Genomic DNA, 26537 nt, shown 5'->3' with positions numbered 1-26537 from the left:
TTTCGAGATGCGCAATGCGACCCCAGATATCCAGCAAGAACTGCACGCTTTAAGGTGTATTCAGATCTGAGCGTACATTAGCGGAGCGGAGCAAAATTTGCGTTGGAATGAGAGAGACAACTAGTACTTTTCTCTCTCTCGTACCTTCGCAAAATCTCTCTCCGCGCGTGAAATATCGCTCAGATCTGAATACACCTTTAGGCACCCATAGAGATCTCCAAGCGCAATCTCACGAACACTAAAATCCAACATCCATATATAAAAATGAAGAAAAAGAAGAAGAAGAAGAAACGAAAATGTATCGCGTTATCACAACTTCTTAAAAAGGAAGCACGCGGTCTGCAAGTATGTTACACGTCCAAAGCATACCAGACTGCTATTTCCGTGTTGCTCCCGTATAGCGCGTGCTTGCTTGAAAGTTTTAATGTAGTGTGGACAGTTTGTGGTATGTTTCAAGCATGATCTTATTTTATCACCGGGTGATAGAAAGTCTAGCAATCACTTAGCTTACATCAGGCATTTGATCATCCACAAAGTTGCCACCCGCCACAAAAAAAAAACCTCGCTTTAGGTGCACTATTTATCGAGTTTTGTCATGGTGATATTGACATGATTAGAAATTAATGTATTAGGTATTAGGCGATGGTCTGCCTACTGAATTTAATCCTTCTTGATGCAAAGCAAGGTTAAACATTTATTTGAACCACACTATAACATAGAGTATTCATGCTCACTTAAAACCATAAAATCTTTAAAAATCTAAACGCATAATTTTATATCATTTGAACCTGTGTCGTACACAGGTTGCACATGTGGACGTGACGCCACTGCGATTAGATTTATTTTCTGTGCACAATGTTTCCTAAACATCTGCAAAGTTTCTTTAATTTCTAGAAAAAAAAACAATTCAACTTCCATGAAGTTCCCTGAAGATTTTCCAAGTTCCGTCATTTTTTTTCCAAGCTCTTCTAATTTGACCTAGATTTTAGAACATGTATGAACTTCTCAAAATTTCCAGAAAAATCTTGAACCTTTTCTACGAATTTTCGTGAGCATCTGGTCGAAATGAATTTCCCAAAACTACCAGGAAACTCAATGTGCTTTTTCGAAATAAATTTTTTGACAAATGGCTACGAATTTTTTTAAACTGTTATGATGATTCCTCAAGTTCTAAGAAGATTGCTAAACTGCTGCCATAGTTATTTCCTGAACATTTACGCAGTTTGCTGAGCTTCTGAGCATAATTGTTTATTATTGGCAATGATTTGCATTTTTGCTAAAATTTGCCCATTATGGAATTTTTCTTGGTTAAATATACAAACATATTTTCAAGAAAATTCAAGTAGAAATAAAAAAAATATTTAAGCCTCAATATCTCAAAAAGTGATTGTTTGATTTTTAATTCTTCTTTTTTAAATAAAAGCTTATGAAATATTTAAAATTTAGGAATTTTTGAAATTATGGACATTTGAAAATTGAAAAAAATCGATGAACAAGAACTTTTGGTAAAATTTCTGAACTGGTTGTTGGCACGTTTCTTTAATATAATTTAAACATGTTTTGAACAGTTTAAATCATACTTTGGACTGTATGTTTTGTATTACTTTTGAGTGAAGTCAACGATTTATATAGTTGAAGATGCTAATTTCAAATAACAGTCTAAAGTGGTAATTTTTATACGATAGATGAGGAGATGAAAGTATAGAGTTGATAGTTCCGTTAGAGTACGGCAGTGTGAAAATTTTATATAGAGAGTAGAAAGCGAGCAAGGACGACTTTTAAAGAAGGTACAAATTGGTTTGATCATCTCTCTTTACCAAACTCCTCCGTTTGAGAGGGATGGTAATGGGTATTCCCCCCGCCACCACTAGCAAAAAGAGATGATCGTCAACTCGCTCATGTACCGACGATGTGTTTGAAACAGTTCTATCGATTTTACCGCACTCAAGTTGTTATCTGAACGAAGGAAGTTTAAATCATGTTCTGTGATAAAAAATAAACCCAAAAAAGTGTACTAACTAATATTTAAAGTTTGTTCAAAAGTTTTTGTTCTACGATTTTTGTCAGTATTCAAGTGTCCATGGTTTTGAACATTTCAAAAGTTTGTTTAAGCTTTTTTTTCGACATCAAAAATTCAAAAGTCGGACTTGGATATTTTGAGGTATTTGGGGTTTTAACATTACAAACAATTATGCAAGGTTTCATGCAAATCGGAGAAGGTCGAGTTTTTGTATTCGTCATTTGGTATGGACTGTTCCATTATAAAAATTTTCAACATTTTAACCAGTAGAACCAAAGTTTAGACAGTAAAAGTGATTTTTAAAATTCATCCTTACTTATTTCCACACAAATTTTTAAACATTTGCGTGACCTCTAAATCTTCATCAATCTTTACCATTTTTTGCACAGGCTCATATTTCAGGGTTATAAATCGAACTGGAGGGTGGCCTATAAGAAATTTAACACTTTTTTTTCAAGGTGTAGCACCTTAATGTGCATTTCTGACAAAATTGATACACTCGACAGTAGGGTGCTTCATTCTGAAAAAAGTCATGAATTTCTGATGGGCCACCCTCCAGTTCGATTCATAGCCCCAAAATATGAACCTGTGCAAAAATTGGTAAAGATTGATGAAGGTTTAGAGGTCGCGCCAATGATTTGAAATTTGTATGGGAATTACTATGGAAGAATTTAAAAAATCGCTTATATCGCTATAACTTTGCTTCTACTTGTCCAAATGTCGAAAAAATTTAGTATGTTATTGCTATGGCAATAAACAAAAAGCCTACAGTTGCTACGCTCAGTTTTGCAGCGTATCAAGAATTATAAAAATGTGAAAAAATGGCAAAATAGGGTAAATTGACAGATGAATATGTACAAGGCAACAACACCAATTTCATCGCAACAACAACAGGCTTGTTGATCATTGTCATGACAACCACATATTTTTTTTTTTCAACGTTTGGACAACTACAACCAAAGTTAGAGCAATGTAAACGAAAATCAATAATTTCCCATACTAATTCACCAAAATCTCCATACAAAATCCAAATCATTGGCGCGACCTCTAAACCTTCATCAATCTTTACCATTTTTTGCACAGGTTCATATTTTGGGGCTATGAATCGAACTGGAGGGTGGCCTATCAAAAATTCATCACTTTTTTCAAAATGAAACACCCTACTCGACAGGTTAGCTTATAACCTTTATGTTTATTCACTCAACATATCTGTGTTCAGGAAATATGAATCCACGTAAAGAAAGTAATCGTAAACCACTTTCTGTTTGACAAATGTTTGCTTAAGCATGAAATGTTAGAGTTTCATAAGTTAGAAAATATTCGTCTTCTTAGTGGCTTCCGGAGAAGGATTTCGATATTAATTGGCATTCGTATACATAAGCATGACATAAGAGCAAAATATCAAAGAATAATATTGTAAGGTCGGGATCGATTTGCTAGACCGAATCAAGAATTGAACCTCCCACTTTTGACTTGGTAATACTGTGCCTTAACTGACACGAGGCTACAATCCAGAAAATATTATGCTTTTGAATTAATTTATTAAAATTTTCCATTTCAAGTAGTTTAAATTGATCTCCAATGAATCTCAAAATGTTCTCAAATGTAAATAATCTTAAACCGAATAAATTGCAATACTTACTATGCGGTGGCGTTAGCGTCAGCGACGAAACCGACGGCATGTGCGGGAACGACAGGGGCGAGTGTGGCGGCCGTGGCGGTCCATCCGACTGGTTGAAGAACGGCGGAAAATTTAACGTTGGACTGTGCAGAAAATCCTTCGGACCCAGTCGTCCATCCTTGCCGCCCGCTCCACCGCCCATCCCCACTCCCATCGGACCGGATCCGTTGTTCCCGTCCCTGCTGCTGGGTCCATTTCCCGGTCCAGCATTCCCGTTGTTGTTCTTACTGCTACTGCTGTTGTTGTTTTCACCATCCGGCGTTAGTCCCGGGGGCCGTAGCTGCGGCGAGGAGTTGTGATGCGAAAGATGCGCTAGCGGGTGCTGATGCGAGGCTAAGGCCAGGTCCATGTGGTCTAAAAAATGAGGCCCATCGTCGTCGCCAAGTCGGTCATCGTCGCGATCTTCCAGTTTGACCCGTTTATCCGGGTGGGACAGGCTGGAGGGAGGGTTGTTGTTCAGGTGAAACGAAGGCGGAGGCGATAGCGAACTCATGGATCGGGCCAGGGAGGATCTATTCAGATGACGGATGTCCTTCAGCGAAAGTCGACCGATCGTCGTTTCCGGAGAGCTGTCCTTGATGCTGGATGGGTCTGATAACCGAGAGTTGCTGTCTTTGTTCGAATTGCTGGAGTTGTTTGAACTGTTATTTGAAACGGAGGATTTCTTCATGCAGAGGTTCTCGGGTCCATCCATTACGGAGAGGGAAGCTGTCGACGCGGTTGAATTATTTTTGCTGTCCTTTTCGTTGTCATCGCTTTTACTTGGTGTTTTCTGCGGACTCGAATCCTTTTTGTCTTCGCTTTCGCTTCTTCGAATGATTTCCTTGATATCGTCATCTTCATCTTCTAGTTCTTCGTCGTCGTCACGATCGATTTCGTTGTCTTCATCTTCCTTTTCATCCATGCTGGGGGGAACGGGACTGGTGGGTTTACTACTTAGGTCCTGAGGGGCACAATCACCTGATCGTCGCCTTGGACGGGCCTGCTTTCGTCGTGGCATGGGTGAAGTGCAGAGATCTGGGTTGGGCAGGTTCAGAGAAGGATCGGCGAACACCTGTGGTGGCAGCAGTAACTTTGGAGTACTGGCACTCAACATGCTTGTTGCCGTGGAGTTCTGATGCGGGTGGCGGGCATGGTGGTGGTGGTGGGTGAAGTTTGGCGACGGAAGTGACGGTGATGTTGGCGATATTAGCGAAGAGTCCAGCAGACTGAAGTCTTCGGGAGATTGCGCTGGGGTTGGGGTGTTACCTGCTACTGGATGGTCAACCAACCCCCGAACCTGTAGCGATTCTCCGGCCTGTATCAGTACTGAGAGTCGTTCTTGAGGAACGCTGATCTCGCCACGGTACATAAAGTCTACGATCGCTTGCACAACCCATCCGCGGAAGTCTTTCAGCACTATCACAGGATGTTTGCAGGGAGTTTCGGAGAACACTCGCTGGAAGAAGGGCGAACAGGCCGACAGGACGACCTTATGCGCTCGGATGCTCGTCTCGGCACAGACCAGCGTGACATCGACGAGGGTTTTGGTCTGCAGCAGGGTATCGAATGCCCGTAGAATGTGGTTCTGGTGGTTGTTCCACCGAAGGCTATAGTGCTCCTGATCGGTCATGATTTCGAATTTTTCTTTCATCTGGTCGTTAAGTCTAGCTCAGCTGCATGCGACAGTTGGTGGGTCTCAATAACAGATGTCGATGAATTTGTGTGTCTGTAATGGGAGGAAAAGAGAAAACCGTTTTACAATGGCGTGAAATCGATCAAATGCGCAATAATGTATCGCGTTAGTCGAGGAAATGAAAACAAATTGGATAATGACTTTAGGTAACGGCGAGCGATTTGCGAGTAAACTTTTTCTTCTGCTGCCGCTGGCGAATCGAAACCTCGGAACCGGGGGAGCTTTAATAGCTCAATTTTTCAATTTGCTAGGCATGCATAGTAATTTACCCGCACGAATACACTATGATTTTTTTTTTCGGTGGCACGCTCTTCGGGATTGACTCACACATGCAAGGATCAGTGGCCCTCTAGGAAAAACCGTAGGTCGAAGACCAAAGCAGATGAAGAGCACCGTGAAGGGGAAAAAAAAAACATATTCAATTTACTTCCCCATCCGTCCATGGCTGTTGGGATGAGTTAAGCGACCTCGGTTGTTCTCCACCTCCTCTTCGGGCGGGAAAAAAGCAGTGACAGTGAATTTCAATTTCGGTCCCAGATTTTGCATTCCGGTGCTATACTTTCCCACTAAAGAAGTTTTCTCTTCTTAAAGACTCGCGGGGTGGTTGGTGATGTTTGGTGCCATGGGTTTTGTAGAGAGAGAAAAAAACCGCTCGGGCGACGAAGGCCACGGGAGGGAAACTTTAAAAATATTTACTTTGATGAAAGGTGACTTGGTGTGCTGATGGATAGTGGTTGTGTTTGGGTTTGGTCTACCAGATAGTAATATTTTTAACGATTCTGAGCTTTGCCTACTTTTTTAAATTTCCAGTATAACATTTTTGCATCACGCATACCAAAACAGCCAGACCTACTGTGCAGCATTCAAGAGGCAAGATGATTCAGAAAACATGAAGTCTGTTTAAATCGAAAATTATCTAAACACGATGCTTCAGAATTCAATAAATGGATGAAACGTGGACATCTCGAATAGTACGTTCCGTATTTGGTAATTATATGATTGGTTGGGCGTTCGAAGTATCTAAGCTAGAAAGGTTAAGCGATGCTTCATTTTCCTCTGACGGTTGGAACATGAGCACTAGCTCTTGCCCTAGACTTTTATGGCTAATGGCTATAGCGTCATTACTCGCTTTCTGAAAAGAGAAGAAGGAAAGAAAATGAAAGGAAAGGAAAGGAAAGGAAATGAGCAGGACACATGTCTCCGCGAAAAAAACCGCGTAAATTCCAAAATCTGCGTAGAAAGAGGCTCCGTCAAACACAAGGGAATTTATTGAGCGTGGCTCAGGCGGCATCATCATCATCATCTTCACCTACTAAAGAACATTAAAATTGAACGTAAACTGCAAGATCGATTTACAACATGCGAGTTTTACGTCTGTTTGACTGTGCTATGATCATAAACAATATTTTTGATTTGAAATATACAATATAACAATCCATAACGGGGGTTTTCACTACCCGATTCTTGTCACTATTAACGAGGCATAAAAAGTGATAAGAACTAAAGTGTGTTCCTTTGATTAATGGAAAATCCTGATCTCCTAGTTTGAAGTTGTCATAACTAAGGTTCGGTGGTAGATCTTATACCATTAGCACACCACGAAAAGGAAATATGAGAACCAGCGTTGCCAGATATACCGATTTCCGAACTAGATACCGATATACAAATAAGGTTCCTCAGAATACCGATTTATGAGGTTTTATACCGATTTATACCGATTTTATTAAATAATCAACATGATTATTGCCTGCCCACGCTCGAATTTTGGAGAAAATTATTGTGAGAAACTTGTATCTTTTTGAATATCTAAAATTTTTTGAGCCTTTCAAATTAAAAAAAAAAATATAAAAATGTCTTATGGATACTCTTTCGATTAATGTTTCAATTTCCTCACCATTTTTGGTACGGAGATGAACTAGCCCACGGTTAAAAATCTCCTAAATAAAGGAAGAAAAAAACAAAAAAAAAACATTTTTGGCTACCCATGAATCAATAAGCAATCGATGGCTCTTTCTGGTAACTCTGAGGGAATTGGGAAATACTTTTTAAAGACTATTTAACTTCCTGAATTATCTTCCACCTTACATCGTAAATTATTTTACGATTCCTCTCGAAAACTTATTTCGACTTCCCTTGCAAGTTTCTTCAACCTTCGCTCAAATGATTCTTCCATCTTTTCCCGCCAGTTTTTTCAACTTTCCTGGAACTTCAGGGATGCTTCCAGATTTTGATTGCGGATCCACACTAGCTGCAGGAACTTTTAAGAAGTTCTGAAGCTTCAGAAAAGTCCAGACTTTTGAGTAAGTTTCGATAGATTGAAGAATGTTTCAATAACTTCTGTTAAAATTCTAAAACCCGGTCCAGCGAACTCCAGTGATCTTAAGGAAACATCATACATATTTTGGATACTTCACAAGTCCAAAGAACTTCTGGAAAATGTAATGGTTTTCAGGACAGTTCCATTAGTTTCAGGAGAATTGAGAGAGCTTTAGGAAGCTCCGATATCATCAGAACAGATCAATAAATTTCAAGGAAATCGCTGAAATTTTAAAGGAGTTCCGAGAAACTCAGGCAATTTACGAAAACTTCAGCAATGTTGCGATGGGGCTCATGCAAATTTAAGAAACGCAAGGGAAGTTACATGAACATTAGCACATTGTGAGAACATTTTACGGGAAGCTCCGTGCTTGCAGTGTTGATAACTTTTAATTAGAAAAATCGGAAAGATCAGAGAACTTCAATGCTGATGTTACTATAAATTCAAGAAAATTGTGAGAGCTCTTAAAAAATTTCGTAATCTTCAAGAAAGTCTAGAGACCTTCAGAGTTTATTAGATATATTCCGGTAGTCTCATTATAATCAGGGAAGTTCCAAGTATTTCAAAGATAATCAGAGAACCCGAGGAAATATGGAATAATCCTAAGTACATTTCAGGAATGTTCCAAAAACTTCTGGGACATTACGGGGTCTTCGGGGATGTTTTATGACCATTTGGAAAATTTTCTGGATCATTAGATCATCCTCCAAGAGCTCTTTCTTCCGGAATTATGTCCTTGTTTCTTTCGACTGTTCCGTTAGCGCTCTGGCTCCCAACTTCCTCCAGAATTTTTTTTTTCAATCTACCTTAGGAAGTTTCTTCCGTCTTCTTCTTTCCTTTATTTAACGTCGGTCTCTGTTCCGCAATCTAGTGCCAATCACCGACGGACATCGATTGCCATCCATTGACGGCAATCGAATGTGCAGGAAGGCAGCTTCCACACCTGAGTAGGATATCGCACCCATTCAAACACACATGGGCCGGGACCAACGGCTTTACTTCCCTTCCGAAGGAAGACGTGACCAGAGATTTTTATGCCTCAGAAAAATCGCACCGACCTCGGCTGGGGATTGAACCCAGACCCATCGGGGTGTTAGAAAGCAGTCATGCTTACCACTACACCACCGGCGCCGGCAATTTCTTCCGTCTTCTCCAGGAAGTTTAATTAAACTTCTCCCAGAAATTTCTTTCGTCTAGTTCTGGAATTTTGTCCAGTTGTTTTTTTTTTTACTTCTATTGGAAGATTTTTCCGAGCTCCTTCTGGTTTCCCCCGAAAATGGCTACTTCTGGAATTTATTTCCGATTTCTAAAACTTGGCTGCTTTCTTTTGAATGTGAAATCCGATTTTTTTTTTCTAAATGTTTCTTTAAATTTTCACCAGAAGTCTCTTAATTTATGGCTTGGGAGTTTCGCGGATGATTTTCCGACTTCTCTCAGAACTTTCCTCCAATTTCCTCCAGGGGAGCTTCTTTATTCTTTCTCTGGATGTTGTTTTCAGCTTCCTCAAGAAGCTAATTCAAACATTCCCCGGAGTTTTCTTCCGGAATTTTCCGATCATAGTCCAAAAGATAATTTTTTTTAATTAAAATAGTAAATACCGATAAATACCCATTTTTTAACACCTTTGATACCGATAAGCTTTAAAGCATTCTGGCAACGCTGATGAGAACGTCAAAAAGAGTGTTGTGAGCAGAAATTTTTGCCGAAAGACACTGGAAGCGGAACACTTTTTCACTTTTCCTGATAAACTGATTCATCTGAGATGCTCGAAAACTTGATCTATAGTTGAAAAATTTAACTCTGTATCATTTTTGCAAGGATTCTGCTAGTGTTCAGGAATATTTTTGTTGAGAAAAAAGCAAAATTCTAATAGTGCTTTAGTGGTTAGGATCTTCCGGATTTCTTGTGTGTGAATAGTTTAGGTGCAAATCAGTTCCAGAACAACATGTGAAAAGGGCATACAAGCTTTTTGTAAACAAACCTTTGTAGGCCCTTTTCTCGCCACCCATATGACACCAACGCAAACCTTTAACCTTTAACGTTAACTTTAACCTTTCCCCTTACCGATGATATTCCTGGTTTGCGTGGGCGACCCTCGGTTGGTGAGAAAAGGGCCTACAAAGGTTTGTTTACAAAAAGCTTGTATGCCCTTTTCACATGTTGTTCTGGAGTTCAGATGTGTGGAAAATCGTAAAATAAGACAATTACCGATGGAAACTTGCAAAATTTTCAATGAGAAATGCTTAAATTTGCGTTATGAAAAATCCTTCTTCTGATGTGAACAAACGGTTTGGTTGACGTTTCCTCTCGAACTCGCGTGGTGGTGCATTAAAAAGGCCTATAGTGATAGCTTTTGTAACATTCTAAAAACTTCAGAGAATCTTGGAGAAACCAAAAGTAGTCCCATTAACTTTATGAAAATTGTAGGCTCATAAGTTACGAGGATGGAAAGTAAATATCGAAGATTTCAGAGAAGTTTCATCAACAAACTAGATCCGCTATATTTCAAACACATATTGACAGATGGGATTTTATCATAGAAGCAGGGTGGCCAGATTATTTTTTTCATTATCGGTAGCTTCTCAAAACTATTATCAGTAGTTATCGGTAGGCCGTCTTAAGAAGGCTGCCCGAAACTTAAAACCTTTGTGAGCGAGGGAAGGATGAAAACAAATCACGCGCAATTTTGGACTTTCGAACCGAGCCATCAGTCCTTCAACCTCACACATTGGATAGTCTAATCTAGAGTCGGTGTATAATGAGTCACGCCAAGAGTGAAGGCAAGTCTACCTATTGAACTGTCAAACCGGCTACCTAGCGTGCAAAGTAAACAAACATTAGGTTTTGCACCGTCGGGGTTAACCTCAATCTGATGACAGTTCAGTGGTACTGTTTACGTGGAATTAGTCATTTTTTTATTGGGTAGATTTTCTTGGTGATTTTTCAGACTGCAGTGAGATGTAAACCGCACTTTTGCATTGTCCATGAGCAACATCCTTTCACCGCGCTGTTCCTCGACAACTTACAAGTTAAAATTCGTAAATTTTAAAATATTTTTTTCAAAAAAATAAACGACGAAGTGCTTGTAAACAGTACTACTGAAATGTCAAAAAGGTACAGCCAATAAACACTGCATTGATTCGTGACGTCACACTGCAGAACCTAATTACGATGCTATGAAAGGTCCACGAAAGGTATACGGCTTTTTAATAGAAACTAAGCGATCGATTCAACCTCTGGTGGTGAATAGAAGGACGTCAAAAAGAGTGTTGTGAGCAGAAATTTCTGCCGTGAGGCATAGGAAGCGGAACACTTTTTCACTTTTCCTGATAAATTTATTCATCAGATTTGCTCCTAAACTTGATCTACAGTTGAAAAATTAATTCTGTTTCGTTTTTGCAAGGATCCTGCTGGTGATCGGGAATATTTTTGTTGAGAAAAATGGAAAATTAGAATAGTGCCTTAGTGGTTATGATCTTTCGGATTTCTTGTGTGTGAATTGGCAAATCAAAGTTGGCACTCATGGAGAATAGAAGAACTGAGAGAGTGATGATGGTTTCAAAATTTTACACGGTGAGGTATACGAGTGCAATCTTAAAATGTTTTTATTTTGCCAATGGAGCATTTTATTAAAATCTGGTTAATGCTACGTTAGTAGAAAACTTAAGGACTGCTCAATAGACATATAATATAAAAAAATATCTTCTCAGATTTTTAGGTGTATACATAGATTTCAGCTTTTCTACCACTGTAGCAGCAATAAAATCCTCCATTTGCAAAATAAAAGCATTTTATTTAGGTGGAAAATTTTGAAGCCATAATCACTCTTTTAGTTCTTCTATTCTCCACGAGTTCCAACTTTGATTTTCCAATAGTTTAGGTACAAATCAGTTCAGGTCTGTAGAAACTCGTACAATAAGACAATTACAGATGGAAATTGGCAAGATGTTCAATGAAAATCTCTATGAAAAATGCTTGAATTTTCGATGTGAAAAATCCTTATTTTGATGTAAACAAACGGTTTCGTTGATGTTTCCTTTGGAACTCGCGTGGCGCACTCTACGTTAGTGGTGCATTAAAAAGGCCTATTGCAATAAAATGTAAAATATAATCGAAGAAATGATCAGAAACACGCAGTGAGCATTAAATTGTCATGTGATACGTTTGTTAATGATCAGTAATGAGAACTCCTACTATTTTTTGTTAAGATAATTTGACAAAATCACTGATATAATGATGATTTAGGGTAAATGAGGTCTTCGGCATCCACACGGAAACAAATCCGATTCCATTTTCATGAATAAAAAATCATGAAATGAAAAAACTTGCCATCCCATGAAATCGTAACAATGATTCATGATTTCATCATGGAAAATCATGATTTCATAATGCAGCGGAATCAAGTCCGCTACAAGCGTTACACGTACTTGGCAAACCGTGTTCATAAACCACACTACATAGGTATCTATTATACGCCTTATGTCTTCAATCCTATACAAGTACTGATAGTCTAGTGGTCATAGTATGGGACTAATAATATCAGGGCTCTGGTTCGAATCCAGTCTGATGCTTTATTTTATTCTTTTTACATTTTTTGGTTAAAAGTTAAACCCATGAATTTAGCTCATGATTTCAACTCGGATGATTCATGATTTTGGGAATGTTTGCTGCGTTACGCAAAAGTTGCTCATGATATCATGAATATTATTCATGGTGTATTTTCATAACATGAAAATACGCTTTGTTCATGAAATCATGAGTCATTATTCCCATTTAGGAGATCGGATTTTTTCCCGTGCATTGACAGTTTTCGGAGACCAATACACTGGAGTCGCTTTTTACGCGGGTGATACGTCCCGCGTAAAAAAAACCGCGTAAAAAAAAAACCGCGTAAATTCCGGAATCCGCGTAAAAAAAAACCGCGTAAATTCCGAAATCCGCGTAAAAAAAAACCGAGTAAAAAAAGACCGTGTAAGAAAAAACCGCGTAAAAAGCGATATACCGCGTAAATTCTGAAATCCGCGTAAAAAAAAACCGAAATCCGCGTAAAAAAAAACCGCGTAAATTCCGGAATCCGCGTAAAAAAAAACCGCGTAAATTCCGAAATCCGCGTAAAAAAAACCGCGTAAAAAAAAAACCGCGTAAAAAGCGACTCCAGTGTATTTAAACGTTAAGTTTGATGTATTTTCTTACAAAAACAGTTTGCTGAATGTACTTAAACGATTCCTTAGTCTTTCAGCTTCAATTTGATTATATTTTTACGACTAAGCAAAGCTGTTATGTCAGGTTTTTCTCCAAATGAAATATACGCTTTACAAAATACGGCTGATTTTGAGTTGCCGATAATACAACAGCTGGTTAACACGCGACTCAAATGGAAAGGTTGCCGAAGAAAAAGAGGCTGCCGATAATAGTCACACTCAACTGAGACGTTTGGAGCGTTATAAAAAGTTTTCAAACCATTTTGGACAATTCTGTCGATTGGAACGGAATGAATAGCTAGCAGCAGATAAATGTAAACAAACAAACACGTCATATGTGTGCGTGATGCTGAGAAATTGCTAATAGAAGTGCAGACGCTGCTTAGATTGCCGAGAATACGTAAAATCCTCTACTACAGCTGCTATTTTGTTTTCTCGCTAGAAGACATTTGGAGTTGATGTAAAAGTCCTCTGTTGCCAAGTGAAAAGAAAGGGAATCTTTCGAAAATCGTGATGCGAGTTAAATTGTTTTTCTCTTGGCGTGACTCATTATACATTAGACGGACTGCAGTGTGACTACATGGAAAACAAAACATCAAGATTACTTAAAATCTGTGATTCTCGGTAGGAAAAGTGCAACATCGGTAGTTTTGAACCTTACATCTATGAATCGGTAGGCATCCCGAAAATCGGTAGGACTGCCGATAAATCGGTAGGTATGGCCACCCTGCATAGGAGTAAAGAGTTACAGAGCCGCCCTCAACGTCAATACATATAGGGGAAATGCAGGTAATGTCGGCCCTTGGGCCCTAATTTGGACCCATACATAAATTCAGCAATCGACTAAATTTTCAAAAGCAACCAAAAATATCCATAAGTAACGTCCCAATAATGCGTTCATCTAGATAAAATTGATAAATAGCAGATTTTTGGCGATGGGCCCAATCTAAGATCTGTAGGCCAACATTAGAGACATTTTCCCTACGTTGTTTCAAAACTACTCAAATTTGGACAGAATCCAGCCAGATCGGTCACAACTGAACCTACTCAACAATGGGTAAACTATGGTGGGAGTGTCATGTTGACAAATGTACTGACTTTTCCACGAATTTCTTGAGAATGAAAACTCGTTCAAGTAAGCCAACACCTACGATGGTTGTGTATAGGGAAAGTCCCTTAATCTGATAGAATTGCTGGGTTACATGAACTGGCTTTAAATTTCAAGATATTTACGAAAGAAACCATTGCTTAAGTTTACGACATTGGTCCACATGAACGCTCAGTGTCGAATCACGAAAATTTAATGTTGGCAGATCGATGTCTAACTATACCAGTTTTTCATGAAGTTCCACATATGTTATGTCAAGTAAGCTTAAGCTACCAGGCTTTATGCTGCCAATATGCGCATAACGGTCCTATATTCCATCAAATTATTATGGATTGCGGGACATTCAAGGGTAGGTGCTTTTTATATACTGGTTATGAAGATTTTCCGGTCCCAAGTTGTTATGAAATCAACCTACCTTACTGTTTCATGTAACGGTATGGCAGAAAATAAATTTCCCTATCAAATAACTAAAAATGTCTTAAAGGCGCAAATCCACATGCCATTAGTGTGAAAATACAATCTCAGATCCCATGATATACTAGCTAGTGCCAAACTTTCCCACTTTACTCTTTCTTGACACCCACGCACACATACACACATTCGCCCATCGCTTTCGGCATATTACTGAACTGCAAACGAAGCAAACATGGGTCAAACGCTTGGTCCCAGGTTCCAAAGTGGAGGCAAAAAAAAAACCCTCCACAGACAACACAGCAACAACTGAGAAAGGAAGAAAAATTGCTCAAGTTTAACTGCACGTACTTTAAACTTTGTCCTTCGGCAGGGAACGAGGACCAAAAGGTCCTTCGTCTTCTGGTGCTCCACCACACATAATAGAAAATCATCTCGGGTAAAGTGCGACAAGCAAAAGAAGAAGACAAAAAAAAAATCCGTTTTTTAAAGTTTAGGGCTATTTGAAGGCATTTTCGCTTCAAGAGGTCTTTGCGCGACTTAAATTGCTCGGTGACTGCTTTAAGTGGAGATGGAATGTTCCGTTGGTTTTTGTGGGTCGTCTGGAAGGGCGATGACTATCCTACCGCGGAAATCTGCTCCATTTCGAGTCATTTCAAAGGCAAACCCGATGGAAAGAAGAAAAAAAAAAAAATCGTCAAAAGAAAACAAAACAGAGTCGGTGTTTGTGTTTTCTTAGTGTAGGTACCAACTGGGCTCCTTTCAGCGGAGGAGCTAGTGCACCGGTAACAGGACTATTCAAATTTGAAGTATTGCAGCAAACATCCTCCCACTTGGCTCATATCTTCCTACTGTTTCCTACTGGTTCAGGTATGAATGATGAGCTGAAAAAATACACACAAACCGTCGAGAAAGTGAAAGATGCTGTGTGAAAAACGCGAAAGTCGATTTTACGTTTGCCAGATTTCTGCATTGCCACGCCGTCGCCGTCGTCGTCGTCATCATCGTCGTCTGGTGTAGTGCGGAAGGATTCTCCCGACTGGATGCAGCAGCAGCCACCACATTTCCCCCGTTTTTGTGTGCTTTTTTTCTCTTTCGCCGTATTTTGAGATTTTCCAGTTTCACAAAGGAAAATATAATAAATCTTGTTTTCTCCTTTGTGAATTCATGTGAGGAAAAAAATAAATTCACGATGTATTAAATTTACAATTCTTCTCATTCAATTTTCGCTTTCTCGGTTGGGTAATTTCATCAAGAGCACAATTTTGCCCGAAAACAAAATCATAATTTAAGTGCACCCAATTCATTTTCATTCCTGCTGCTCACTTTTGCTTTCCCGGTTGACACCTTTTTCACCCATTTTTCCTTCTCAAATTAGGAATGCACATGTAATTAAATAAAATAACAAATTCGTACATGCATGCAAAACTCGGGAAGCGGAAACCCATCTCGCACCACATTCACCCCCTCGGCAGACGACGTCTCCCGGTGGTGGTTCTCCAGGGAGGAAACCTTCTAACATCATGATGATTGCGACGTCGACGCCGACGAAAAAAAGACGCCCGAGCAACTGGAAAAGAAATATACAAACGACACTCGTTGTAATTATTTTCCGCTACACTTCCTTCCCAAAGCCGGTTTCTACAGTAGTAGTCAAGGAGTGGGGGGGGGAGGGGGGGCAGGGGAAGGTGTTGAGAGTGTTCGTACTATTGTATGTGGCGTACTGTTGTGGAAGGGCAGAAGGAGTAGTGTTTTTTCGACTGTTTTCTGGTGGCAATCCAGCGTTGCTGTTGCGCTGTTAGAAAAAATGCGATTTTAAAAAACTCACACCTACCGGCAAAAAAAACACATGATCGCATATTTTGGGGTTAGGGATACTGTTGATGCTAAGGGATGTAGGAAAAAGTCATGCTTGCACCAACCGCACTGTGAATGCTGTTGGGTAAGATTCAGGAAAATATGTTTTTTTTTTTTATCAATTAGGGGTGTTTCGATTTTATTCAAAACATATTCCGATTAAAGGAAACATTTTTTGCAGGCAAAATAGATTAAACCGAGGGACTTGGTTTGGAAGATGATCGGTAATCAAAGATTAATGGATTTTTTGACGTATGATTACGTCTTTCGGCAACATATTGGAGGTGCAATTTCAAAAAATCAAAATCGACCGCGTTACGAAAAGTGGTCAGGTTTTGACCACTTATAACTCTGTCAATAGCGGGTGGATATTAATTCTAAACAAGCCAATAGATTGGAAATTTTGCTACAAATCTGCATAAATGAACACCTAATCAATTGTTAATAGGTCACTATTATGATTTTAGCATGTGTTCTGTCTAGGTAGCTTTTTACTTGTTGAAGTATTCACTTTGAATAATCAAGCCTGTATCAGCAGAAGCAGAAAATTTATATGTATTATGTGACTATGTCAGCTATGTACCAATGGAGACGCAAGGCACCCAAGTACCCATAGGCACGTTATTTCGCCTTTTTGGCTATATACGGTAGAGATGGGCGATCAGATCCAGATCCGTTCAAAAGATCCGGATCAGCGCGGAGAATGAATGATCCACGGTTCATTTTTTATGAGAACCGACTCAGCGGTTCAGTAGAGTTCACTACTCTTTTTCTCTATGTTCTTGGATCGGAAGGATTGAAAACGAGCTGTCAAAAATGATTCAGATCTCTCTCTCACTCGCTCTTACATGTTGCTTTGTTTCTACACGGAAATAAAAAACTACCCAAAATTAAGTACTTTTCCCTCAATTCCGGGGTTCAGCCCAATAACCCAAATTTGTGTAAATCGCATATAGTAGTTTCCATTTAACACCAGCAAAAAAAAATACCTACTCTTAAGTATATTCTACCCAAAATTAAGTTTAATTCACGTAAATTTGAGAATATGCATTTTACTCAAAAGTAACTTATTGGGCTGAACTATATCGTTGGGTCGAATCTCTTGTTCCTTTTTTGACAACAATAACGAGTGCAAGTGAGAGGCTGAAGTCAATATTAATAAAAAGAACTCAAATTTTGGGTAGTCTTTTTCTCCGTGTATTAATTCCTTTATTTAACGTCGGTCTCTGTTCCGCAATCTAGTGCCAATCACCGACGGACATCGATTGCCATCCATTGCCGACAAATGTTCAGGAAGGCAGCTTCCACACCTGCGTAGGATATCGCACTCATTTAACACACATGGGCCGGGACCAACGGCTTGACTTCCCTTCCGAAGGAAGACATGACCAGAGATTGTTATGCCTCAGAAAAATCCCACCGACCCAGACCCATTGGGGTGTTAGAAAGCAGTCACGCTTACCACTACACCACCGGCGCCGGTCATTTTGCTTCTATCCGTCTTCCCACATTTGACAACTCTCGTCAGGTAGCCCAGCGGAAACCCGCTGTTGTACCCAATGGTTTTTGATGATACGTTTGAGACGAAGAATATTTTTTAACAAACACTTTTTACAATTTTGATAAAAATAGAATATAAATTGAATACTGGTGTATGTTTTCTAACAGTATTTTTTTTTCGTTGAACGGATTTCAAATAATTTGGATTTTAGATGTGGAGGCAAATATAGCAGTCTTCATATTATTTGAAATCTGATGATGCCGGTGTTAAAACGAAATCCAAACGTTTATTATTACGCCCGCTGGGGTTGCAGAAGTTCATTTGCTGTTTTGCTGATTACTGCTGTCAAAATTTTGTTGTTGTGAGTGTGGACTTTAAGCAAAACAAAATTCTCCAGCTGGAAGACAACATTACGTCTATTTTCGTAATCTGTGAGTAACTAATTTGAATCATTGGTCATCAAATGTCTGCTCAAGGAAAAGCTTCGAGTGAAATTTGGTATCATTTCACGAAGGAGGAGGGCAAAGGTAAATGCCGGCACTGTTCGGCTTTGATAGCAACAGCCGGTGGTTCGACCGGAAACCTAAAAAGGCTTATCTTAGAGGCAAACATCCGACGATTCAGTTTTCGGGAGCAGATAGTCCTGCACCACCAGAAAAATATGAAGAGATTTCAATTCCTGCTGCTGAAAGTACAGGCAAACCCAAGGATGATTTGGATCAATCTCCGGAATCAAGTTCGGCTCCAGTTTCCGCTCGATCTACCTCTCAAACAACGATGTCGTAATTTGTTGACATCGTCAAGCCAATGTCGGTGCAAAAAAGCAGGTTTTTCGACACACAACTGTTGAAAATCAAGACCAACAATTGAAATGGCCTTAACTCCATTTTGTAAACAAACCTTGTAAGACCATTTTCTCGCGAACCGAAACCTTCATTCGCAAACCTAAACCACAATCGGGTAGAGGAGAATTTCCCCTACCTGTTCATTATGTTGGTTTGCCTTTGCGGACTTCGGTTCGTGAGAAAATGGCCTTACAAGGTTTGTTTACAAAATGGAGTTAAGGCCATTTCAATTATTGGTCTTGAAATGTCAATGATTTCACAATGCACAAAACAAAAATACGTTTGTTCCGATGCGTTAGTTCATTAGCTACAACATAAATCCTATTAGAGCGCATTGTATGCATATTTACGCTCATTGTTCTCAAAACAAAAGAAGCGCTCCTAGCGCATTCCCTTTTTCTCCGTTTATCCGTAGGACGAAGAAAATCTAATGGCGTTTCAATGCGTTTGGAAGGAATTGAAACGCATAGAACGAATTTAGAAGCAAGAAGCAGTGTTAGATTTTTAATAATATCTCAACATTGTTTGACTCTTTATCAAATCCAACGGTGCGTATGGAAAGGTGGATAAATTTAGAAGTTATCTTTGATTAAAGCATTCCATGTTTTGTAAAAACCCTTTCCAAAAAGCGTGGTAAAGTGCGGGATGTCCTTAGTAGGACGGAAATTAGATCAAAAACCCTACCACCCGTTTTCAATAGTCGAAGATGATGAGTTTCGTAAATTTGTGAAAATGTTGTGCCCATCATACACGTTGCCAAGCAGAAAGACGTTAACAAACAGCTTACTCCCAACCGTTTACGATAAACTATTGGCTAAAGTTGTGAATGATCTGTCGGCTGTTTCGGCTGTTTGTCTAACTTGGATGGACCAACTCAAACAATGTCGCATTTTATGCTTTTACCGCTCATTTTTTTGTTCAGAATTCATGGCTCCAAACTTACTAGTTGGAGTGTTCCGAGTTCAGTGATAGACATACTGGAGAAAACATTTCTGTTTGGATCACGAATGTCTTGAAAAAGTTTTCAATTCAGAACAAAATTATTGCTTTGGTTACTGATAATGCCGCTAACTTGAAAACAGCTGCATCAAAATTGAACATTATTCATCTGTCATGATTTGCTCACTCCCTCAATTTGATTGTTCAACGCAGCATTGCAAACTCCATGCAGCTGGTGGTAGATAAATGCAAGTCCATCGTACAGTATTTAAAAAAAAGCAGTTCTGCGCTGGCTAAGCTTCACGAGATGCAAGGAAAACTTGGCATGAAAGAGCTGAAACTAAAGCAAGACGTTGCCACTAGATGGAATTCCACTTACGATATGTTGCAACGGCTTCTTATTAACAAAGAAGCTGTTGTATCAACCTTGGCATTGCTGGAATCGAAGCTTCGTTTGCAAACACGTGAGTGGGATTTATTTGAAAGAGCTGTTAAGATTTTGGAGATTTTTTACGCCGTTACGGAGGAAATTTCAGCTGAGAAAAATGTTTCATTGTCGAAAACTGCAGTCCTAGTCCGATAAAGCGGAAGTTGGGACAGGAACTTCTTGATGGATTAGCCAAGCGGTTTGATGGCAGGGAAATCAACGAGTTGGTGGGCCTGGCAGTTTTATTGGATCCCAGATTCGAGAAGCAAGGATTCAGCGAAGATTCGAACTATAATGAGTCGTATCAATCATTAATTGAGAAGATTGGACAAGCTGATCCTGGCAATTCAGATCAGCAGCACGTGCATATTGAAGGATACAACGAGAAACTATGTAGATCCCTAGTTTGGGTGGAATTTGATGCAAAAGTCAATGAATTACAAAGCACCAAGGATCCGTCTGCATCGGCAATCGCCGAAATCGACAAATATTTGGCAGAACTCTACCTTGCCAGAACCAAGGATCCCCTGGAGTGGTGGGAGGCAAGAAAATTGCTTTATCCAAGGCTGCATGGTGTAATGCAAGAGCGGCTTTGTATTCCGGCGACGACTGTTCCTTGCGAACGAATTTTCCCAAAAGCTGGACAGATTTGTTCCGACAGAAGAAGCCGGCTTTCTCCGAAGAACATTTTCAAAATTTTGTTCATCAACCATAATTACTAACAGATACGTTTGTAGATGCGAATTATTAGAGAAATTATAAATGAATAATTGATGACAATAAGTTGTACATAAATTTTCTGAGCTCAAGGTAGAATCTCCGAATAAATTTAAAATGCACTAGGTGTAAGTGATCCGATGATCCAATCTACTGATCCGGATCACCTCTGTGAATGATCTGGTTCTGAACCGTTCACCTAATTGATCCGGTTTGCCCATCTCTAATATACGGGCTTCGTCAGAACTTACAAACACTGGTGTAGCCGTTATTCAGCTGTGTATAACCAAAAAGGCGAAATAACGTGCCTATGGTTACTTGGGTAGTCTAGTCGTATTGGAGTAATGAGCGAAATTTCACTATCATTTCAAAAAGTCGTTACTCAAAAACGAAGAAAAATACATCGCTGATATTTTGATATGTTGTGCAGAAAAAGTATACAGATATTCCACTAAAACGCCCACATTCATAAGGATTCTGAATATGTTATTCACGAGCTTGGCAAAGCTGATAAAATACCAAATAAAGGCTGACTAAAAGTAAATTGGTATGCATCTCGCGCGCCACTAGCGCGCCTCTAGTGTTGGGAATCGAAAATCTTTGACAGTGGTTTGTTTGCACTTCCATAGAGAATGGAAAATCCAGAGTGGTCCGGTTTCAAGCTGGGTGCCGAAAACAACAGTTTGTCGAGTGCTCAAAACCTACAAGGAAACCCTGAGTGTGGAAAGGAATCAGTAGAGCTATGAAAAAACTGGAAGCATGGATCGTTAGCTGATCAGCAAGGTGTTGAGGTGCGTTAAAGCCAACCCCGGTCTTTCGATCCGAGATGTGGCCAGCAGGTACCACGCCAACTTTCAAACGGTGCGGAACATTCTTGCCAGGGGACAATACAAGTCGTACAAAGCTAGTAAACTTCCGAACCGGCACATGAAGCGAATTCCGTGGTCAAAAAGCGTGCAAGGCTCTTGTACGACCGTGTGTTGAGGAAACACAAGGGCTGCACTTTGATCGATGACGAAACATACGTCGAACTCGATTGAGGCAGCTTCCCGGTCAAAAGTTTTACATCGCGACTGATTTGGCAAGCGATTTGCAGTTGTGGCCTGAAAATGGAACCATTCGTCCGCCACAGTTTACATCGAAGAATGCCTGAATAAGCGTGTATTGCCGTTCATCCGCAAACATAGGAGCAAAGTCATCTTTTGGTCCGATTTGGCCAGCTGCCAGTACTCCACAATCCTCCGAATTGCCCGGAATTTCGACCAATCGAATAACACTGGGCAATTTCAAAGCAGCGACTTCGACGAAGTGGTGGGGCAGTCAAGAACATCCAGCAAATGCGGGCAAAATGGAAGAAATCCGCTTATTCACTGTGCGGGCGATGATGGGCTCCATCAAGAGGAAGGTTCGAGATTTCGTTCTAACTGAAGAAATGTAACCATCCAATGCTGTGTACTTTGAAGTTTAAATAAAAGTACTGTAAATCCACAATTAATGGAGTTTTTAAGCTTATTGAATCACGGATTACGGGTCTTTTTGTGCGCACCAATTTACTTTTAGTCAGCCTTTATTCTTCAGAAATTCCTGTGGAATTTGTTCTAAGAATTCCTTTTTAGTTCTGTTCAGTTCTTCCATGAATTCTTTGAAATGCTCATCAGCATTCCCTTGGAACTCTCCATTGAATTCTTTATGAATGGTCATCGGAATATGCTTGAAATTCCTTTGAAATGTTCCTTTTAATTTCGTTGAAATCATCCTCGGGGTGCAAATCCCATGATTTTTTTCTCGGAATTACCTTAATATTCTCCTCAGTAAGAAATCCTTTGGAGTTTTTGTCAGAATATTCGATGCATTAATTTCAGAGTGCCACCTGAATTTTACTCCGTCCCATGGAAGTCAACTCACTGTGAGATATATCAAAGAATTCACTTGCAGTGAAGTAACATAGTAAGAGATTTTGAAAATTTCAAGGTGCAATCAACTCTGCACACTGTGCCGAAACACAGCATGGCACACTATTCGGCACTTTAGGACACACGTTGACAGGTAGGATACAAACAATATAATATAAAACGGCATCACTGTTCCTACAGAAGTAGCAATTTGATGGTTCTGTAGACCATAATTTAGACTTGTAAAGTGCTTTAAAATCTCAATAAAACTTGCAATTTTACTTGGGTACAGTGTCTATGGAAGAGACTTCTGCCTTTTCTGGAGCAGCATGAGGTGCATTGCCTATTCTGGCCGGACTTGGCATGCTGCCACTTCTCAAATTATACCAAACAGTAGTATAGCGAAAATGGTGTCACAGTGGTTCCCAAGGAGACGAATCCGGCCAATACTCCGGAACTAAGGCCAATTGAGAAATACTGGTCGATTGTAAGGCACATACTGAAAAAAAAGCGTGGAACTGTAATTGACCTGAAGGATTTCAAGCGGAAAGGGAATTTGCAAGTCAAACAAGTGGGACTGCAACAATGGTCTACTAATGTATAACTATCACTTTATTTTTAAAAATTCGTTTATTTTTCCATGCTCATTTGCCGTACCTTTGCGGAGCCGATATTCATTGTTTAGATAAGAAAATTACTTAAAACTAACGTTAGTAAAGCGGTGACCGATTACTCGCGACTATCTCGAGGTTAGGGATAACAAATTGTAACAAATGGATGGCAGGGTAGGGATTGAGAACGCAAGGTTTGGAGAGCAATGTGCTCTTGATCTCGAATTAAGCGACATACTCATGAAAAAGACAAACATGGGGGTTCACCGATGAGCAGCTAACAACTTGGGAGAACACAAGATGACACTAACTACTAATTCCTCAGATCTATCTGTTTTAAAAACATATAAATTAAATTCAAATAGTTGAAATCTCGGCTAGCCAAGACATCTCTAACGGGTATCTCGGGTTGTTTTCCTCGGGCCCTGAAGGAAGTGGATAACTCAGATCTGACAATACGGTGTAGGGTACATGACCAAACAACATGCTCGATATCATGATAACCACTGCCACACGCATATAAATTGCTGCCTGAGATCCCAATTCGATAGAAATGCGAGCCTAACGAAAAGTGATTGGGCATAACATGGTGCAACATGGTATCTTGGGAGCCCTCGGTCACTCTGACCCAGTCGAGCCAATCGCCGTTTCCTGCCAGTCATCTGTGGTATCCTGCCATCCAAGTCGTTCCGGCCCTGTGGTCGGAGATAGGGCGAGGGTCTCCCATCCTGGCTTTTCAAGTATGCGTGCTTTCTCGGTGATTCTCCTCGTGATCAACATTTGGATTTCAGCGCAACACCCACTCAAATTCATTGCATTCTGCCGAGGAACGGACGAGAAGTTTGTGATAATCCTTCCTCAACAACTTCCGAGCTACGCATTTACTACCAGAATGCACGAGGACTTCGGACAAAGATAGATTCTTTCTTCTTAGCTACAACTGACTCGGAATATGATGTTATCGTGCTAACTGAGACTTGGCTGAACGATTGCATCTTGTCTACTCAATTATTCAACGACTCTTACACTGTGTTCAGGACAGATCGTAGCTCTTTGAACAGTCGAAAAACTCGTGGTTGATAGCCGTCTCTTCTAAATTGTGTTGCTGTATTGATCCAGCTCCGATAAGTAATGCTTTCGAGCAGCTTTGGATCAAAATCAAACTGCAGAACTATGATGTCAGCATTGGAGTGCTTTATCTACCACCTGATTGCAGAGACGACCTGTCGCTCAAACAGCAGCATACTGACTCCATTGATTCAATCCTTTCCGGCTTGAGGCCTCATGACCTTGCTTTCCAGTTTGGAGACTATAATCATCCTGAAATGCACTGGGTACCATCAGAGGATGGTGGCCTCACAATAGATTCCCATACATCGAGATTAACGAATGCTAGTTGTGCATTGTACGATGCCTTCTGCTTCCAGGGTCTGACACAAATCAATACTGTGAAGAACTCCAGTTCACGGATTCTCGATTTAGTACTCGTGAATGACTCAGCGTTATCAAGCTGTTGCGTATCCGAAGCGGCTGAATCGCCGGTAGAAATCGATACTTCACATCCTGCTATTGACGTCACCGTTTCTATTTCGGTACCAGTGTCATTTGAACCATCTTTAGACGACTGTCGGCTCGATTTTCGTCGGGCTGATTATAGTTCGAAGAATGATGCGCTATTATCAATCGATTGGCAATTTTTGAATTCTGATCAGGATCTGGACGATATTGTATGTATTTTCAACACGGAGATACGTCAAGTCATCGAAGCTCACGTGCCTCTTCAGCGCCCTCCACTGAAGCCTCCTTGGACGAACAGGAGCCTCCGCCAGTTGAAGCACCGTAGGCGATCTGCACTTCGAACGTATAGTCGGAGTCTTTCGCAGCACTCCAAACATCGCTTTGTAATGGCCAGTAACAAGTAAAGGGTGATACGGTCAAAATTTGGTCAATATCAACTTGACGTATTTCTTTCAATTTTGCATTTAAAAAACCTGAACACCCCTCATTTTGAAGGTGTGTGTGTGTAGACTGTTGCTCGTATTTTGATTTTGGAATTCACTCTTCAGTTGTCAAAATGCCGTCCAAGCAAGAAGAGCAGCGTATCAAAATTTTGCTCGCGCATCGCGAAAATCCGAGCTACTCGCACGCAAAGTTGGCAAAATCGCTAAAAGTTGCCAAATCAACCGTTACAAATGTAATTAAAGTGTTTGGGAAACGTTTGTCGACAGCCAGGAAGTCTGGATCGGGGGGAAATCAAAAACCGGAAGCCGCTGAGACGACAAAGAGAGTTGCCGGTAGTTTCAAGCGAAACCCTAACCTTTCTCTCCGAGATGCCGCAAATAAGCTGGGTGTATCGTCTACAACCGTGCATCGAGCCAAAAAACGAGCCGGACTATCGACTTACAAGAAGGTAGTGACTCCAAATCGCGATGATAAACAAAATACGACGGCCAAAGCGCGATCCCGGAGGCTGTACACGACGATGCTGACGAAGTTTGACTGCGTGGTAATGGACGACGAAACCTACGTCAAAGCCGACTACAAGCAGCTTCCGGACAGGAGTTTTATACGGCAAAAGGAAGGGGAAAGGTAGCAGATGTTTTCAAGCACATGAAACTGTCAAAGTTCGCAAAGAAATATCTGGTTTGGCAAGCCATCTGTACCTGTGGCTTGAAAAGCAGCATTTTCATAGCTTCCGGGACTGTCAACCAAGAAATTTACGTGAAAGAGTGTTTGAATAAACGTCTGCTGCCTTTCCTGAAGAAACACGGTTGTTCCGTACTGTTTTGGCCGGATTTGGCATCTTGCCATTACGGTAAAAAGGCCATGGAGTGGTACGCCGCCAACAACGTGCAGGTGGTTCCCAAGGACAAGAACCCTCCCAACACGCCAGAGCTCCGCCCAATTGAGAAATACTGGGCTATTGTCAAGCGGAACCTAAAGAAGACCAAAAAACTGCTAAGGGCGAGCAGCAGTTCAAGGCAAACTGGCTTTCTGCGGCGAAGAAGGTGGACAAGGTGGCTGTACAAAATCTGATGGCAGGGGTCAAGCGTAAGGCCCGGCAATTCGGATTTGGAAAAGCGGAAGCCTAACTGAATATTTTTCCTGAATTTTATACTAATTGAACTTGAAAAAGAAATTTAATTTGATTTTTTAAATAAACGATTTCACCGATTTACACGCGTTTTCCCTTGACCAAATTTTGACCGTATCACCCTTTACACACGGTATAACCGTTTATTGTATGTTGATACGTTGATCGTACGCAGAGAAATTTACGTCTACATCCCAAACAGTTCTGGTCTTTTGTTCGTACTAAACGCAAGGAAGATGGA

At 40.3% G+C, this 26537-nt stretch overlaps 1 protein-coding gene across 2 annotated transcripts in view; it reads right to left on the bottom strand.

The window, feature by feature from the left end:
* Positions 1 to 26537, bottom strand: part of LOC135700164 (protein jim lovell-like) — a 154487-nt gene that overhangs the window by 103488 nt on the left and 24462 nt on the right. Inside the window, exon 1 of one of the 2 annotated variants that reach the window (XR_010517568.1) lies at positions 3663 to 3741. Coding sequence is in view for 1 of the 2 variants with exons in the window: in XM_065220587.1 (XP_065076659.1) it covers positions 3663 to 5334 (1672 nt within the window). In the remaining variant the exon portion in view is untranslated. Of the gene's footprint in view, positions 1 to 3662; positions 5410 to 26537 lie in introns of those variants that run through there. The other variant, XM_065220587.1, reaches the window with a different exon arrangement.

The sequence above is a fragment of the Ochlerotatus camptorhynchus genome, unplaced genomic scaffold, assembly GCF_037179485.1.
Source record: "Ochlerotatus camptorhynchus isolate MF236.1 unplaced genomic scaffold, CSIRO-AGI_Acam_v1.1 ptg000010l, whole genome shotgun sequence".
Taxonomy (NCBI): Eukaryota; Metazoa; Arthropoda; class Insecta; order Diptera; family Culicidae; genus Ochlerotatus; species Ochlerotatus camptorhynchus.
The sequence above is the reverse complement of the archived record's forward strand: the minus strand, read 5'-3'. Positions and strand labels throughout refer to the sequence as shown.